This window comes from Pyxicephalus adspersus, chromosome 7 (genome assembly GCF_032062135.1).
Source record: "Pyxicephalus adspersus chromosome 7, UCB_Pads_2.0, whole genome shotgun sequence".
Lineage (NCBI taxonomy): Eukaryota > Metazoa > Chordata > Amphibia > Anura > Pyxicephalidae > Pyxicephalus > Pyxicephalus adspersus.
Genome location: NC_092864.1, coordinates 13,552,144 through 13,568,121, shown reverse-complemented (window position 1 = coordinate 13,568,121; position 15,978 = coordinate 13,552,144). Strand labels below are relative to the sequence as shown.

The 15,978-nt window shown below is 39.2% G+C and overlaps 1 protein-coding gene across 1 annotated transcript in view; it reads left to right on the top strand.

The window, feature by feature from the left end:
* The window catches only part of CASKIN1 (CASK interacting protein 1), a 156,729-nt gene that overhangs the window by 111,268 nt on the left and 29,483 nt on the right, over window positions 1-15,978 (top strand). The window contains 6 exon segments of the mRNA XM_072417505.1: window positions 759-854; window positions 2,636-2,766; window positions 5,639-5,747; window positions 9,331-9,439; window positions 11,146-11,240; window positions 12,714-12,831. Of these exon segments, the coding sequence (XP_072273606.1) occupies window positions 759-854; window positions 2,636-2,766; window positions 5,639-5,747; window positions 9,331-9,439; window positions 11,146-11,240; window positions 12,714-12,831 (658 nt within the window).

Here is a 15,978-nt window from a genome sequence, read left to right as displayed (position 1 = left end):
TATTGTGAAGTCTGGAATCCGGCTGGCAGTGAGGCGAGTGTACGCGCACACTCGAGTCCGGACCGCGGTAATCCGCGATCGATGTCCGCGCGTACTTTCGCGCTTCCAGCGAGCGCGGATTTTATTGATGAATCAGGGGCAATGGATCTGATTCTTAAAAGCTATCCAAGACTGAAGATGGAGCAAACCTGGAATGTATTTCTAACAGAAAATAATTTGCTATTAGTTGCCCAATGTTTTTAATTCTAGACCTAATCCATTCCAGGTTTGCTTAATCACCCAGATTCACCCATGATAGTCCATCTTCTCTCATAGAGCTTTATTAAGCTGAAAGCTTGCGTTTGATACTGATTTAAGCTGCCTTTCTTTTCCTATTGAACCTTTTATGAAAGAAAGGCAAGTTCTAATGCAAACAGATACCACATGCCCTGACCCTAACGACCTACATGCTTTCACTTATAGTGTTGGTGGTATTTGGTATGACCATTACTGTATGTTAAACCCTTAGTGTTGCAGTAATAAGAGTAGTGTCTCTTTTCATTACTGCAACATATTGTTTGCTGCAAAACTTCAATTTAAACTTGGGTAACAATTTAAACACAATAACTTAAACACAATAAACGCATAAATAAACACATTTTAAACACAATAACTTCAATTTAAACACAATAACTCCCAAGAAATGGATTTCATTTTATTAGTCAATGTTTGAATAGGAAATTATATAAAGTTACTTATTTCTATCTCTTTTTATGTAGTCGGAGATGTTACTTCAGCACCAGTCCAACCCTTGTATCATGGATATCTCTGGAAAGACTCCTCTGGACTTGGCCTGTGAATTTGGAAGAGTGGGGGTAAGATTTGATCATGCAGTGTTTTATCAATGCAGTGTATTGCTTATATAGTGTGTTGTATTTTCTGCTTACTCTCTGTGAATGTTATGTTTTTACATTGTACTGTCTTTGCTGTTTAGTGTCTCACCCGCTTCTGTCTACCTTTTTAACTTGGGGAAATCCTTCAAACAACTTTCAGGTCTTGAGGGAACCCCTTCTATGTCCACAGCTCACAGTACATTAGTGTGATGGTCAGTGGGAAGAATGCTTCTTACAACATTGGCTTTTGGAAAGAATGTCACCCTTACAGATAGCCAAAAATATTATTGGGGGGTCACTTAAAATGCCCTGAGAGGCACAGATTGCCCATTTCTCAAGCAACTTCTGGATGAACCATCGGGTTCCACAAAACACTAGTTGAGAAACAATGTGGCAACACAGTACATATTTTGTTCTTACTTTGTACTGTTCAGCTACTGCAGTTTACTATTGGGTATATTATCCAAGAAGTATATTTTTCCTTTTAAATGGCTGTGAAGTGACCAGTTTACCAGCTAGGTTTTTCACACTTTTTATCAGTACAACTACTTAGAGTTCATCTTCTAAGACTTCTTTATACCACTCTTAAGCCTTCCTTATAGGGATATATATATATATATATATATATATACTAACAATTTGGAAATATTTCAAGTTAACATGAAGTATTGTATTTATTATTTAACAACTAGCAGCCCAAAGGTGTATTCCAGGGATTCAAATTTCTATTGTATCACTGTTCTGTGGCTACAGACCTAACAACAGAAAACCAAGACATACCCATGGCTTAATGAGTCAGCTAAAGGATTTAGAGGTGGAACACGGTGCTGTCTAGATCTTCAATGTGAAGGAGCAATCATTAGGTGCAGAGGTAGTGCTAGACAGCCCAACATGCTCTGATTTAGGAGTCAGTCTCTGCATGAGATTAGATACACTTGTATTGTGGAAGTACAAAATATACTTGTGGACGGTGAAATGTGGATTTAGGGGGATCCTTGATGCCTTCTCAGTCCTTGGTCCTCCATGATTCTAACATGCTCTCTACACTGCAGATAGGTAAATGTAAATAAAGCAGTGCTTGCCTGGCCCTGAGCGTAACCTCTTATTTTACAGGGAAAGGTAAATGTACAAATTTATTTTTCTGATGTTTCTTGCTGCTGAATACAAGAGCTAATGGTGTTTTTATACACTCACACTTTAGAGATTATCTTCATAGCTCAAAGCTCTATATAACCTCTCTCACCTTCCTTTGCAAAACATTAAATGCAATTACATATCTAAATCTTGCAGAGCTAATATGTGTTTGGACCTCTAAGAGTATAACAGAGTTCTCATATCCTTACGAGTCTGCAAGGAGATAGGTTTGCCATTACAATTCTTTCTAGCTTTGTATGCAAGATCTTTAGTTTTCCAGGATGTGTATGATATATCTAATCAATGCTACACTGGAGGTATGCAATTGTATTTTATATTTGGCAACAGATGGCAAGCGGTTATGTTGAGCTTTATGATTTAAAACAATTTCTATCCTTGCATTTGCACATTACCCATAGCCACCAAAGCCAAGAATGTCATTTTTCGAGTGTGTATTAGAACTAGGATCATCAGAGTTTCAGCACAGTTTTATAAAAAGCTCTTTATCTCTCCCTACATAGGATTCTGCTATGCATTAGTATAGGTGAAGGCTGAAGGTCTAACCTGACAATATAAATACAGATGTTTATTTCTGCCTGCAGGAATTAACACTTTCTTTTACTTTACAGGTTGTTCAGCTGTTGTTAAACAGTAACATGTGCGCAGCATTACTAGAACCAAAGCCTGGAGACAGTACGGACCCCAATGGGACCAGCCCCCTGCACCTCGCAGCCAAGAACGGCCATATTGATATCATTAGGTGAATGTTGATGGGTTTATGTAAGATATCTGAGAAAGTGTACAATATGTTTAATAATCTTTAACACTCTGGGAACTGACTTCATTAAAGAATAACCTCTAATATTCAAATTATCTTATGAGCAGACACTGAATAATGTCTTGGTTCTTACTGCTCGGCTTTCATAATTGGAAATCAGTAATCCAATAGTGCATCTGTTCCATTCTCAATGTTGATTCACCATGACTGATACATCAAGCAGGATCTACAGTGTTCTCCCCAGACCCTTTTAACTGAGGGCACCACCCGGCACTTTTCAGTAACCACCTGGCTGTTTTTGGGTGAATACTGAAATTTGGGTCGAATACCGGGGCTGCCACCCACCTCAAAAATTTCTTCCCACCCTTCTCAAAAAAATTTCTGGGTTGAGCACTGAGCTAGTAGGTGCGAGCGTGGAACCCAGGTTACATAAACACAAACTGGAGGCCAATTTTCCAAGTGCCAGGGCCTAAAATTCCCCTCATGCAAAGCATAGAAATCCTTGACATCACCTTAAGATCACATCTCGCTACACCTGATCATCATATGGCTACAGAAGTCTAGCTTTCACTTCACAGTCTTGTAGTTAACGTGTAGCTTTGTAACGCGTTTGCCAAATTGAGTACTTCAAGAACATTACAACCTGGGTTGGCAATTGGTGATTTTTGCTGAAGGAAAATATCAGAGGTTTAGCTTGGACAGTCCTTCCCTTTAGCAGAAATCACAATGACCAAATGCCACATATTTTTTAAGAAAACCCAAGTACTTTTTGTCCTTTTGATTTTTTTTTCACTTATCCACCCATGAAACACTAACAAACCTTTTTTGTTAACATTTGACTATAAGTCTACTTAACCAGCTAAATAAATTAGCATATTACTCATTTCCACTGTTCTAGCTAAGCTGAATGATGCAGGAATAAAAAAGATTATTGCTTTTGCAAAAATGGATCCTTATGCACTACTTGTAAAAGGTGGCTGCTGTTTAAATGATGGATAGACTGGAGATGCTGTGTCTTGTGTTTTCTTACATCTGCTGGTGAAATATTTGGCCATAAACCCAGAAGACATTGTTATTAGTTGCAGCTGTCTCTGCATGAAAGGCAGACGTCTAAAGCCTGGAAAATAATGGAAGATCTTATATTGCGGGTTTAAGCAGCCAATAACAGTGATATATGACGGGCTGTTAGGATCCCAGCAACGTGTTTTGTAGTTATAAAGGGAGCCGGAGAAAATGCCAGAGTTATGAAAGAACTATAACATTCAGACAACACACCACGGCTATCTATATTGTACTGTGCATCGCTTTTACACATGTCTTAGATATTGCAAGACCCATCACTGCAATAATAAAGCAGGCTGTAAATAACTGAGTTTGCAAAGAGAACCCAGAGCAAGAAAAAGTTAGCTGAAACTTGGATCTGTTGTGGATATTTATATATATATATATATATATATATATATATATATATATATTAGGAAAAGTACAGAATCACCGTTCACAACACCACAAGAGAAAAAATCCATATAAGGTGCCTGGTAAAAGAAGAGATCTTATTTACCCCTATGGCTGGTGTTCTATTTAGGAGCTAAACCTGAAACAAATCAGAATTTATTGCATGTGTGTTGAATTCCTAGTCCCCTGCTACATGCTGTGCTTGAGTCTACCCCCTATATCACTGCCATGTCCTATAGTGACATAAGGGTTAGAAGGAGGATCCATGGTGTATAATGGCGGACCAGGCATCCAGTGCTCCCAAATGAGCTTTGAATCGTGATGATTCTTGAAAACAGCAGAAGGGAGACTGCAAGCCACCAGAAATAACAAATACATTTTTATTGTTTTCTGAGACCCCCGCTTCACTTTCTGTTTGATTACCTGGAAAGGAATGATGGGTAACTGTCCAATGAAAACACAGATAGCAATAGAAAAAGTATTCTTAAAGTGTGCCTGAACTCCAGATGTCTTTTTTAAACAAGAATTAGTTGTGGATTCTTATCTGAAGCACAATTAGCTACACACCCTTGTGAACCATTCCTTAGATATTCACACTTCTTGTCTGTGGATTGGCATCTAATAACAAAGAGAAATAGCTTAGGAATGGGACATAAAGACAGAGCAAAATGACATTAATATTTATTCAGTGGAGAACATAGAATTAACTCTTATTTAAAAAGACATTCAGAGTTCAGGTACACTTTAACAACAATGGGCAAGGGTTAGAAACGTTGTGTGCGTGTTACTTTTTGTGTCCATGTTGGCAGAAATGCTTCGCCTGTGTAGTTACTGTCATGAGAAGTGAGGGGAAATCTTCCTACTGACAAAAAGCCCCAACAGAAGTTCTAATCATTCCTTGCTGGATCCAGAAAAAAACATTTTCATACTGCTTAGCTGGGAATGAGAAGAGAACATGAAAGCAATGTTTTTACCTTCCCCAGTGCTGTAACACAAAGCAACCCGTCAACTATTATCATTTTCTGCTTTAAACGAATCGTGTCATAGGATAAAAATGACTGCTGCCATTGCTGACCGTCCCTGATAGAAATGCAAGTTGCCTGGTTGCTATGCTGAACTTTTTGTTCTATACTTTCTGAGCCGCTGACATGAAACAATTAATGGACTTCTAATTTTTTTTTAATTTTTCTGTGTGTATACAGGCTCCACATTTCAAAAAGTATTAAAGCCTAATAGAATTTTCAGAAGTCAGCAGTGGCAGATATATGATGTGCTACACATTGCACGCCATCTTTTTTACCTCATAAAATAAGCTCATTAATCTCCTTGATTTTTTTCTTTAACGTTTCTTTAACTTTTCCTGTTTGGTTCTTTTAACTTTGTTCATCTCTCTCATTAGGCTTCTGTTACAAGCTGGCATAGACATCAATAGGCAAACCAAATCGGGAACAGCCCTCCATGAGGCAGCCCTGTGTGGGAAGACAGAGGTTGTTCGGCTTCTCTTGGATGTAAGTTTGCTACTTTTTTTATTCCAGGGGTATTGTTTTATTTTCCAAGGGCATCAAATCGTAGGGGGGATGAAGGGACAATCACAAGTCACACATAGATGGGTCCGGGAGAGGTGTCTTTAGATTTTAGTGAGTAGAAGCGATTGGGGCTCACGAAAGAGCTTCCTTTCCCTATATGTGTGACAGGTACACTTTAAGTGCAACTTATATCTTTGCGTTTTGTTATATTGCATGCTAACATGCATTGCATTACAGCATCTAAAATGATATTAATAATTTATAGCGCCACCATATTATGCAGCGCTGTACATTAAAAAGGGGTTGCAAATGACAGACAGATACAGACGGTGACACAGAAGGAGCAAAGGACCCTGCCCCGAAGGGCTTAGAATCTAGGATGTGGGGGAAGCATCATACAAAAGGAAGGGAGATATGGATTGGTGGGTGAATAGTGAGGGTTTTAAGAGAGACAGGTAGCTGAGTTTGAAAAGATGGGTTTTGAGTGTTCTTTTAAATGAGCAGAAAGTAGGAGCAAGCCGAATAGAATGAGGAAGACTATTCCAGAGAATTGGTGCAGCTCTAGAAAAGTCTTGGAGCCGTGTGTGATGAGGGTATGAGTGAGGAAGTCATTAGTAGGTCATTGGAGGAGCGGAGAGAGCGGCAGGGGGAGTATTTTTCTATCAGGGCAGAAAGGTAAGTGGTACAAGAATTGTGGAGGGATTTGAAGGAAATGCACAGGAGCTTGAATTTGATTCCAAGGTGAAATGGATGCCAATGAAGAGAACTACAAAGAGAGGCAGCAGAAGAGGAGTGGTGGGAAGGATAAATGAGTCTGGCTGCAGCATGCAATTTGAAATTAAAATTTCCCTTTTTTCCCAACCTGGCCTGCTATAGTGAGGGGTATTATTCATGATGAATAGCACCACAACACATGTTATGTGTGTTACCACCCACTACCTTAATAATAAATCCAGGCCAAGTCATTTCAGGTCAGCTTTCATTTTTCTACACTTTTAGTACATTTACATTTTTAGAATGTAGTGCTTCCTATAAAGATAAAAAAATAATGTATCTAATGTGTAAATGCCTTGGAGGATTGGTTCCTGTAGGGAAATATTTTCTTTTTTTGATCTGATGGCCTCTAGAGATCTGCAGTCCCTCAGTGCCACCAAGCTGTTCACAACATTAAAGGAAGACCCTGGGGGGCGGAGTGGGATACAACAGACTGCTAGAGGCCTCGGAGTCCCTGTAGTTTTCCCCTGTTCTCAGTGTAACCCTTCTCATACCCTTCCCTTATCTCTCTGGATTTGCCCAGCAGAAATACAAAGCTGCCATCTTAACAGAACCTATTTGTATATCTTTCTCATGTATAGCAGAAAGAAGAAATGTATTGCTTTAATTTCCCGTGGCCAACTGTGCATACAAAATGATTGGCTTCTAGCTCAGACATTGCCCAAATCTGGAGTCATTTATCTAACCTGCTTGATTGGTTTTCTTCATCAATGCAAGATATGAAACCATCACTTTTTGGATTTTGCAAACAGAGGTTGATAAGTTATTATACATAGCCTTGACTCTCCTTATATTAATAATATTATTATTACTAATAATAATAAACAGGATTTATATAGTGCCAACATATTACGCAGAGCTGTACATTAAAATAGGGGTTGCAAATGAAAGACAGATACAGACAGTGACACCCTGCCCCGAAGAGCTTACAATCTGGGAGAATAATTATCAGATAATTTCTCCCTTAATCATACTTTACATATTTCACATTATCTGGAGATAATATTGAGATTTAACATGTAGCTAAACCCAAAAACACAAATGCAATCTGTTGCAGCTTACTGGTACGTAGAAGTGGTAACTGCATTTGTTTTCATATTTCAGGATTTTTTACTTTATCTTCCCCTGTTGATCCTTCCAGTATAATATTTGCTATCTAAAGCTGGGTACACACATGCAATGGTTCTAGCCCGATAATCGACTCAGAGCCGATATCGGCGTGTGTACAGCGCCTGTCGTCCATGATCCGAATGACCGTCCTGGCGGATCCACAAAGGATCCTAATGCAAGGGAAGAGGAGAGCGCGCAGCAGGGCGTCGCTCCCTTATTCCCCCACTCCCTCTCTATAGAGCAGAACGGTGCTGTTTGTAATAATAATAAACAAAAGCAAATATTCTGAAAACATTGTTCCTAAAGAGGAACTAAACCCCAATATACTCGCCTATCTCTGTTCTGATCCCCGAAAGATCTTCAGCTACCTTGGTTTGCTAGACAATTCCATGGTGCAATCAGGCAGGTGAGAATGCTTTTTGCAGAAGGGACATCGTCTGTTCCTTTCTGCAATAAAGCCCTGCCTGATCCCAAAACTTTAAAGTGGAACTTTAGTTCTGCTTTAAAGAGTCCCCACAACAATAGCAAAGCCAGGCCAGTTATTTACCTGAGAATGCAAAAAGCTTGAGCTAAAGAACTCTTCAAACAACATGATTTTTACATCAGCTGATAAAGAGAAACCCCAGAGAAAAAATCCTAATAAATCCGTATTAATGATGAATATGGAACACAGCTTTTTATTCCTATTATTGACTCACGGAACACTATAAAATTCACAGCCTGAACACACATATCTGCATAGAGTAATGTAATATATAATGTAAATGATCCACCTACCCTTCTGTGTTGCTTAATGGTAATAAATGGCCTGTGATTTTGTGGTCGGATGCTTTGTGAATTTTCCAGCCTTATTACATACAGGAAGCACATAACACCATTAACCATAGCAAGTCAAAAGAAACATAACATTTGAAACAATATGTAAGGGATCCCAATTAGTATATTTTACAAATCATTGACGGGACCTGGCTAGGCTTTGGACAATAATAGAAATTATAAAGAAAAAGTGAGTAAGTTTTAACTCAATCCTTCACTTCTGTAGCTGCATGCAATGAAGAATAAATTATCCTCAAAAGCCACAACAGAGACTCTGAAGTTGGGTTGCAGTCCGTGCCTGAACAGCTGAAAGCACTTCTGTTTGATTATATTAGAAGGGTGGCAGAATTACAAGTTTCTGCTGGCAGAGAAAATAATGGGAGAGGAGATTTGAAAGCTTTGGCTGTGACATTTAGGGATGATTTTCTCCACAGTTCCTGCAGCTACAGAAGTCAGTGACGGTCTGCTTTACCAATTGTTAGGGATATGTGATTAATTGTTTATAGTTTGGACACAAGTTCACTTTATAGTGCAGACAGCTCTCTCTTTTTTAAGCTACCAGCAGAAATGAAAGACAGCTTTGTGTTAGCTCCTTGTTGCTCTAGTCATAGCTTACAAATGGTTTAAGCCCACCCACATGTGACAGCACTGGGCCAATCACCAAGAATCAGTGCTGTCACATAGTCACTTGCTCCTCCATACCTGGAAGTACTGGACAAGGTGATCATTTGCTGCTGTGTAGATGGTCAATAAAGCAAACCTGTTTTTTTACTGTGCACGGGCCAAGCGCAAATTTGCTTCAGGTCATTTCTGATCATTTTTCATATATTGTCACCCCCACTTCCCCTTTGTGTGTTTTTTTCAGAGTGGGATCAATGCTCATGTGAGGAACACCTACAACCAGTCCGCCCTGGACATAGTAAACCAGTTTACAGGAACCCAGGCCAGCAAAGAGATCAAACAGATGCTACGAGGTGAGGAATTTATACAATGTTGGTGTTCTTGCTGCTTTTTGTCCATTCTTGTTTATAGGATACATTAAGTAAACACATTTTTGATTTTGATAAAGGCTTTTATAAGTTCTTAATTCAAGAATTTACTCTCAAAGCTTTATATGCATTTTTAGCTCCAGTCAATAAAAGTAATAGAGCATTACCAGTAACACAATCTAATTAGTAGTAGGGCATTTATTGGAACATTTCAAGGCCTCGCAGGACCTCTTCCTTGGGCAGCAGTCATTGGATGGTGTGCTGGTAACACCCCACTACTTCTATTGACTATTGAAGATTATGCCGTCCGCATGTGGTTTTTGTTCAGCAACTTCAATCAAGGTCTTGTATTGTAAGGAGTGCACTGGAACCTCTGTGAATTTAGCTTATCTCTGGTTACGACAATCACAAGCATTGGAAATAATTTTTACTTCTAAAATTCGACAAATTGAATTCTGTTTTTTTTCTAGTTTTTGCCAAATTATTTATCACATCCTGTCGTAGCTGCACCAATTTTGACAGCTATCACTGGAACAAGGCCCTGATTATTTAAAGCTCTCCAAGGCTGGAGAGGATACACTTTCATCAGAGAAGCTGGTAGATCCAGAAAACTTGGGATGGATCTGGTCCAGGATTGAAAACATTTGATAACACATAGCTAATGACTTTTAGGAAATCCATTCCAGGCTTGCTGGATTACCCAGCTTCACTCATGAAAGTGTATCCTCTCCAGCTTTGTAGAGCTTTAATAAATCAGGGCCAAAATCTCCCATGGACAGCTGTCTGAGGTGTAAAAGGACTTACTTACTGTTAAGGGATATCTGAACCTTGCAAGATTCAGGGCAGCCGTTGGGACTTATTTAAAGGGCTCTGTTTACAGAGAATCAGACATACCTCCGTGGGAATCTTCCAGGTCCTTGTGTTTCACTGGCAGTAATTGTTTCCCACCAGGGAATATCAGATTCCCTGTTTTATAAATAGAGCCCAAAAGTGGGAATACAAAAAAATCATAGGATAGTTACTCATCCCCAAACCAGTACGAGTGCACAGCAACTAAATTCAGACCTTTAACGGGTTTCTATACCCCCTTTGTCCACAACATAAAGTTTGGAATTGTTTTCTGTGTAACTTTGGTTGTACATATATCATTGGCATTCCAACCCCACTCACAATCAAAATGACCCTGGTTGGGGCTGTACATGCATTTTCCCAATTTATTTTTATGAAGCCAGTTCATTTCTAAGGAGTTTCTTTCAGCACAAAACCCTCTGTAGGTATGTTGGGGGTATCATTAAGAATCAATGGCATTGCTTTGCACAACACATGATATGTGCATTTCTGTGCAGCTACAGGTACATAAAGGTAAGTTGCCTCTGCACATATATGTGAATGTTCCCAAAAAGTGCCGTTATTCAGCTTGATATACCGATTTCTCATTTTCTGTTAGCCTCTCTGTCAAGAGATAAATTGTCATCTCCCACAATGTATAATAATGTATGGTGTATGGTGCCCTAGACATGGCATCCTGATCTTTTAAGATCCTACCAGCTTCCCTTATTTCAAGAAATCTTTGCTGGTTAGAATGTTCTTGGATAGTAATGTCTTTATTGAGATCTGGTTATAGGGCGTTACTGCTTCACAGGCCGAAATCTCTCAGATCCTCACATCTATCTCCTTCTCCTTTTCCCCAGAAGCTTCTGCAGCTCTGCAGGTCAGGGCACTGAAGGATTACTGCAATAATTACGATTTGACCAGTCTTAACATTAAAATGGGAGATGTGATCACGGTGAGTTCTTGCTCAATGACAGGAATAATAATTATTTTATATAAAGGATACATCTGATAACATTCACATTTATCTCTGAAAGACTTTTCTGTGCAATGGGTGACATCAGATATGTATACTTGTGTCATTAATATGCAGTCTGTCTCCTCTCTTCTTCTATCCTTCATTCGATTTGTCTCTAGATACAGGGGAAAGTTGTTCCTTGACTTCAGTATCCGTCCATTTATCTATTTTTACTAAAACAGTTTGTAATTTATTGAGTTCGTATGTACAAATTGAGGGCAGGATGCTATTGAATCAGACCTAGTATTCAGGTATATATTTTTTTTGGTTTAAGTGCATGGTAAGTACTTTACACTTCTAGGTCTTTATTATCTCACTTTTAGACTTTCCCATCACCTGCTTTTGACTGTAGCAGCCATTTCACTTACTATAATTCCCATGGTATAATCCAATTCAGTGTTTCAGGGCCTTTTTTTAACATGGAGGAAGCCTTAAAATAACTTTTAGTTTTCCGGTGAACCTCTCCTATAATTCCTATATCCACAGCTCACAGTATATTAGTGTGCTGGTTGGTGCGAAGAATTCCTCTTACATTGCTGGCCATTGGAAAGAATGTCACCCTTACAGATAACCAAAAAGATGATTGATGTCAGATAAACTGACCTAAGGAACACAAATTGCTCATTGCTTAAGGAACCCCCCAGCCACCTCTGGAGGAACCCTAGGTTTCCATGGAACCCTGGTTGAAAAACACTGGTCTAATCACTGGAGACAGCGAAATGTTTTGCCCTGCCTGCAGCAGACTGATGACATTATCTAAGCCAGGGGTGTCAAACTCAAATACACAGTGGGCCAAAATAAAAAATTTGGACAAAGTCGAGGGCCAACCTTGAAATTTATTGAAAAAGTATCTACAATTGAGGAAAGTCGTTAATGAATGTCAACAGAGGAGAGGGGGTGCTTGTGACTGAGGCACCAGCAGAGCATTCTGGGATTTGTAGTGTTAGGGGTGCATGCTATTTCTACCAACAGGCCAGCTCTAGTAGACATTTGGTATTTTCTTGTGGGCCAAATATAATACCAGTGTGGGCCAGATTTAAGTTTGAGTTTGACACCCCTGATCTAAGTTCAAGCAAAGTCACTTCCTGTGCTTCCTCTGATTGACAACACCACAGTTTTTGCTGTCGCTATATATTGCAACAAATCAGTAGACCTGTAAAATTCACTTTAAGCTTCATTCCATTTAATGTATTACATTTGCAATAACCAAATTAGCACCACTTGCAAGAAACTTGTAAACACTATAGCACACTTCATGCCAAGTATTCTGCTAGACTTTGTTATATTACCTGCACCAGCTTTATCACGATTATTATTATTTTACAGAGCACACTTTTGCAGCAGATGTTAGTTACAATGGAGTTTATTGCTAAACCCTGCGTGTGTCTCCTCTTTCCCCCCTGATGGCAGGTTTTGGAGCAGCATCCTGATGGTCGGTGGAAAGGTTGCATCCATGACAATCGGACGGGCAATGACAGAGTGGGCTACTTTCCATCCAATCTTGTTGAGGCCATCACCAAACGAACAGGCAAAGCCTCTCCTTTCTTTGCAGGAATTGTACCATACAATTGTGCTCATCCATGCCCCGTTCCTGCCTATAGGTTTAGAGACAACGCTTTATTCTCACAATATCGATTAGTTAGCGGCTTGCTATCCTCAGTTGTTACACTGCCTTTTGGTTTTGCTTTATTTTATCACTACTGTCACACCTTGGCTACATCCTGATAGCATGTGTTTAATTACTGCTGCAATATGATGTTTTTGTGAATGGTTAGTCCTGTGAATTCAGATTTCTGTGTTACATGCCAACACAAAATCAGCTTCATCTGGGATCACAAGCCTAATATATCCGCTGATGTAATATTAGCTTTCCAAAGTCTTATTTCAGTTATATTAAACATTTGCCCGACACATGGGCAAGACTGGATGCGTCCAACAGAATATTGCTGTCTGGTTTAGTAGGGAATGTTAGAGCAGAATTGCTCAAATTAGATCTGCATGATTAAAATTAAAAATCCAGTACAATTTTTTTTTATATTGTCAATGGAGCAAATATTTCTTAAAATCTTCCACCATCTGTGTTCAGTTCTTGGAGCAGCACACCAGCTGTGATGGTTATGAGGGGCTTCCTCTCTCCTTGATGGGCTTTACTATTATAATAACCAAAACCTATCAGGAGGAATTAAGTCACAAAGAGATAGGGGGAAAGGCTAGCTTAGGCAGGGGGATAGGAATAAAAATAGGCCACCTTAGGTACTACAGCAAAAATGGAAACACAAAAAGAGTAGAATCTTCCACCTATTCTGCTAAAGTAGTTCATAGCACATAGGCGAGGGGTGCACTTTGGCCTCATTAATTTGGGTACTAAAAGAGGTGTCACCCAAATCTCCAAGGTGGGTGGGAGCAGAACTAGGAATGATTATTATACAGTATTTATATAGCGCCGACGTATACATTTTGGAGGAAGCCAATAACCCTAACTGCATGTTTTTGGAATGTGGGAGGAAACCAGACTACCCGGAGGAAACCCACACAAACACAGGGAGAACCTGCAAACTCCATGCAGATAGTGCCAACCAAGATTCAAACCTGGGACCCAGCGCTGAAAAAAACAGAGTGCTAACCTCTGAGCCACCTTGCTGCCCAGTATTATAGGAGATTTGACTGGTAGTACCCCTAGAATTTTAGGTAATCAAGGGATGATTCATTCAATCAGATGTCATTATTCTGGCTGCTCTTAACTGATAGAAATGGAAGTCCTATTGGTTCTGATTGGTTTCTGACCTTTTCCCATTCCAATAAAAAAGTGGCCATAGACTAATTGATGGATGCATGACTTGTATACAATATCTCCTTGATAATATTTTACCCAGTTATAGCTGTGCACCCATTGACTTGCAGAGACTGCCAGGAGCACTCCCACTCCCTGGCCAGTGGAACTGCTCTCCGACACCAACAACCAGCAGTGCACATGAATCGGACAAAGAATAAGGGATTCCAAATTAATGTTCGATCGATGTATCCGTTAAATATTGGTCAAGAGTTACCATATATTTATTAGGTTACCATTAAATTTAATGTCTAGTGTGTGGGCACCTTATGAGATCACTGATTGCAATCACATAACCGCCTCAAAAATAAAGAAATCCCACCCATTCATTTATCTCACTTTGTGTTTATGTTAACATTTTTCTTATTTGTATATTTTTCTTTTCCATTGCCCAATTTTTGTTGATGCTTTATTTGCCGATTGTTCCTTTCCATTTTATGATTACTGTATTTTTGCTGTTTCATTTATTTGCATACATTCTGCTGTTTTGTTACTGTCACCTTTTATCTTTTTTGTTGCCGTTTTGCCTGTAGGTTCCTGGGGCCCATGTCACATGGTGACCCCCAGGCCACAGCTGATGTTGCACAGGGCGACAGTGCCAAACGGTGGCATGCACCACTCCTTCCATTGCTTAATGCCACCTCCACATTCCCATCAGATTCTTTTCAGTTCGTTTGGTTACCAGAGAACCTGCAGCCCCACAGGGGATCGGCTGTGTCCTCCAGGTAGTCACTTCATGTCTTGTTTTTGTGGTTAAATTATGTCCAAAGCCAACTTGTTTTGGTGATAACTTTATAAGAGTGGATTTCCTCTTATTGTGGGGAGAGTTTATCCCACTTCGTATTATGTCCACCACACAGAAGATTAAGGGGTATCTCCCCAATTTGGTTTTTACCATTCTACAGTTCTCTTTGCTATTAAATAAAGTTTTGGCTTTGGATATAATTTAAGTTTTCATCTTACATTTTTTTTACCTTTATTTGTTTACTTTTTATGTAATCAAAACCATCATTATTGTCTGTAGGCTGGCTTGTAGCATTGATCTGTGTTAGATACTATTACCTGATGTAGATGAACAGGTTGTTTTATTATTTTTATAGAGCCTAATAAATATAGATATTTTCCAGTAGTATCTGAAACCCTTGTAAATAATTTAGCATTGAGCCGAGGGCCATTCTCTTCCTTTAAAATGATCCCAACCACTAATTTACACCATAGTCACAAGAATATTCCTGTATTAGTATCCTCTGTTGTCACTAGACTGACATCTACCATTAGTCTTTATTAGATACTATTTTCCTGGTCTTTATTATTGATCAGCATTACAACTGCCCTCTTACACTGGCATATATCATTAGTTTGTATCTGTTTTATTTGCCTTCTGTAGACTGGTATTTATCATTGGTTAGTTATTGTTTTCTGCAAACTGCTATATATCATTTGTTCTTATCAGATGTTATTTTTTCCTGTAGAATGGTATATATCATTGGTCTGTATCAGTTCCCATTGCCTCTTGTAAACTGATATATAGCACTGGTCTGTATCAGTTACTGTAGGCTGATATATCACTTGGTGTGTATTAGTTGCCAATGCCTCCTGTAGACTGGTATGTATCATTGGTCTGTATCAGTACTATTGGCTCCTGTAGACTGGTCAATATCATTGGTGTGTATCAGTTGCCAATGCCTTTTGTAGACTGGTATGTATGATTGGTCTTTATCAGTACTATTGGCTCCTGTAGACTGGTATGTATCATTGGTCTGTATCAGTACCATTGGCCCCTGTAGACTGGTCAATATCATTGGTGTGTATCAGTTGCCAATGCCTTTTGTAGACTGGTATATA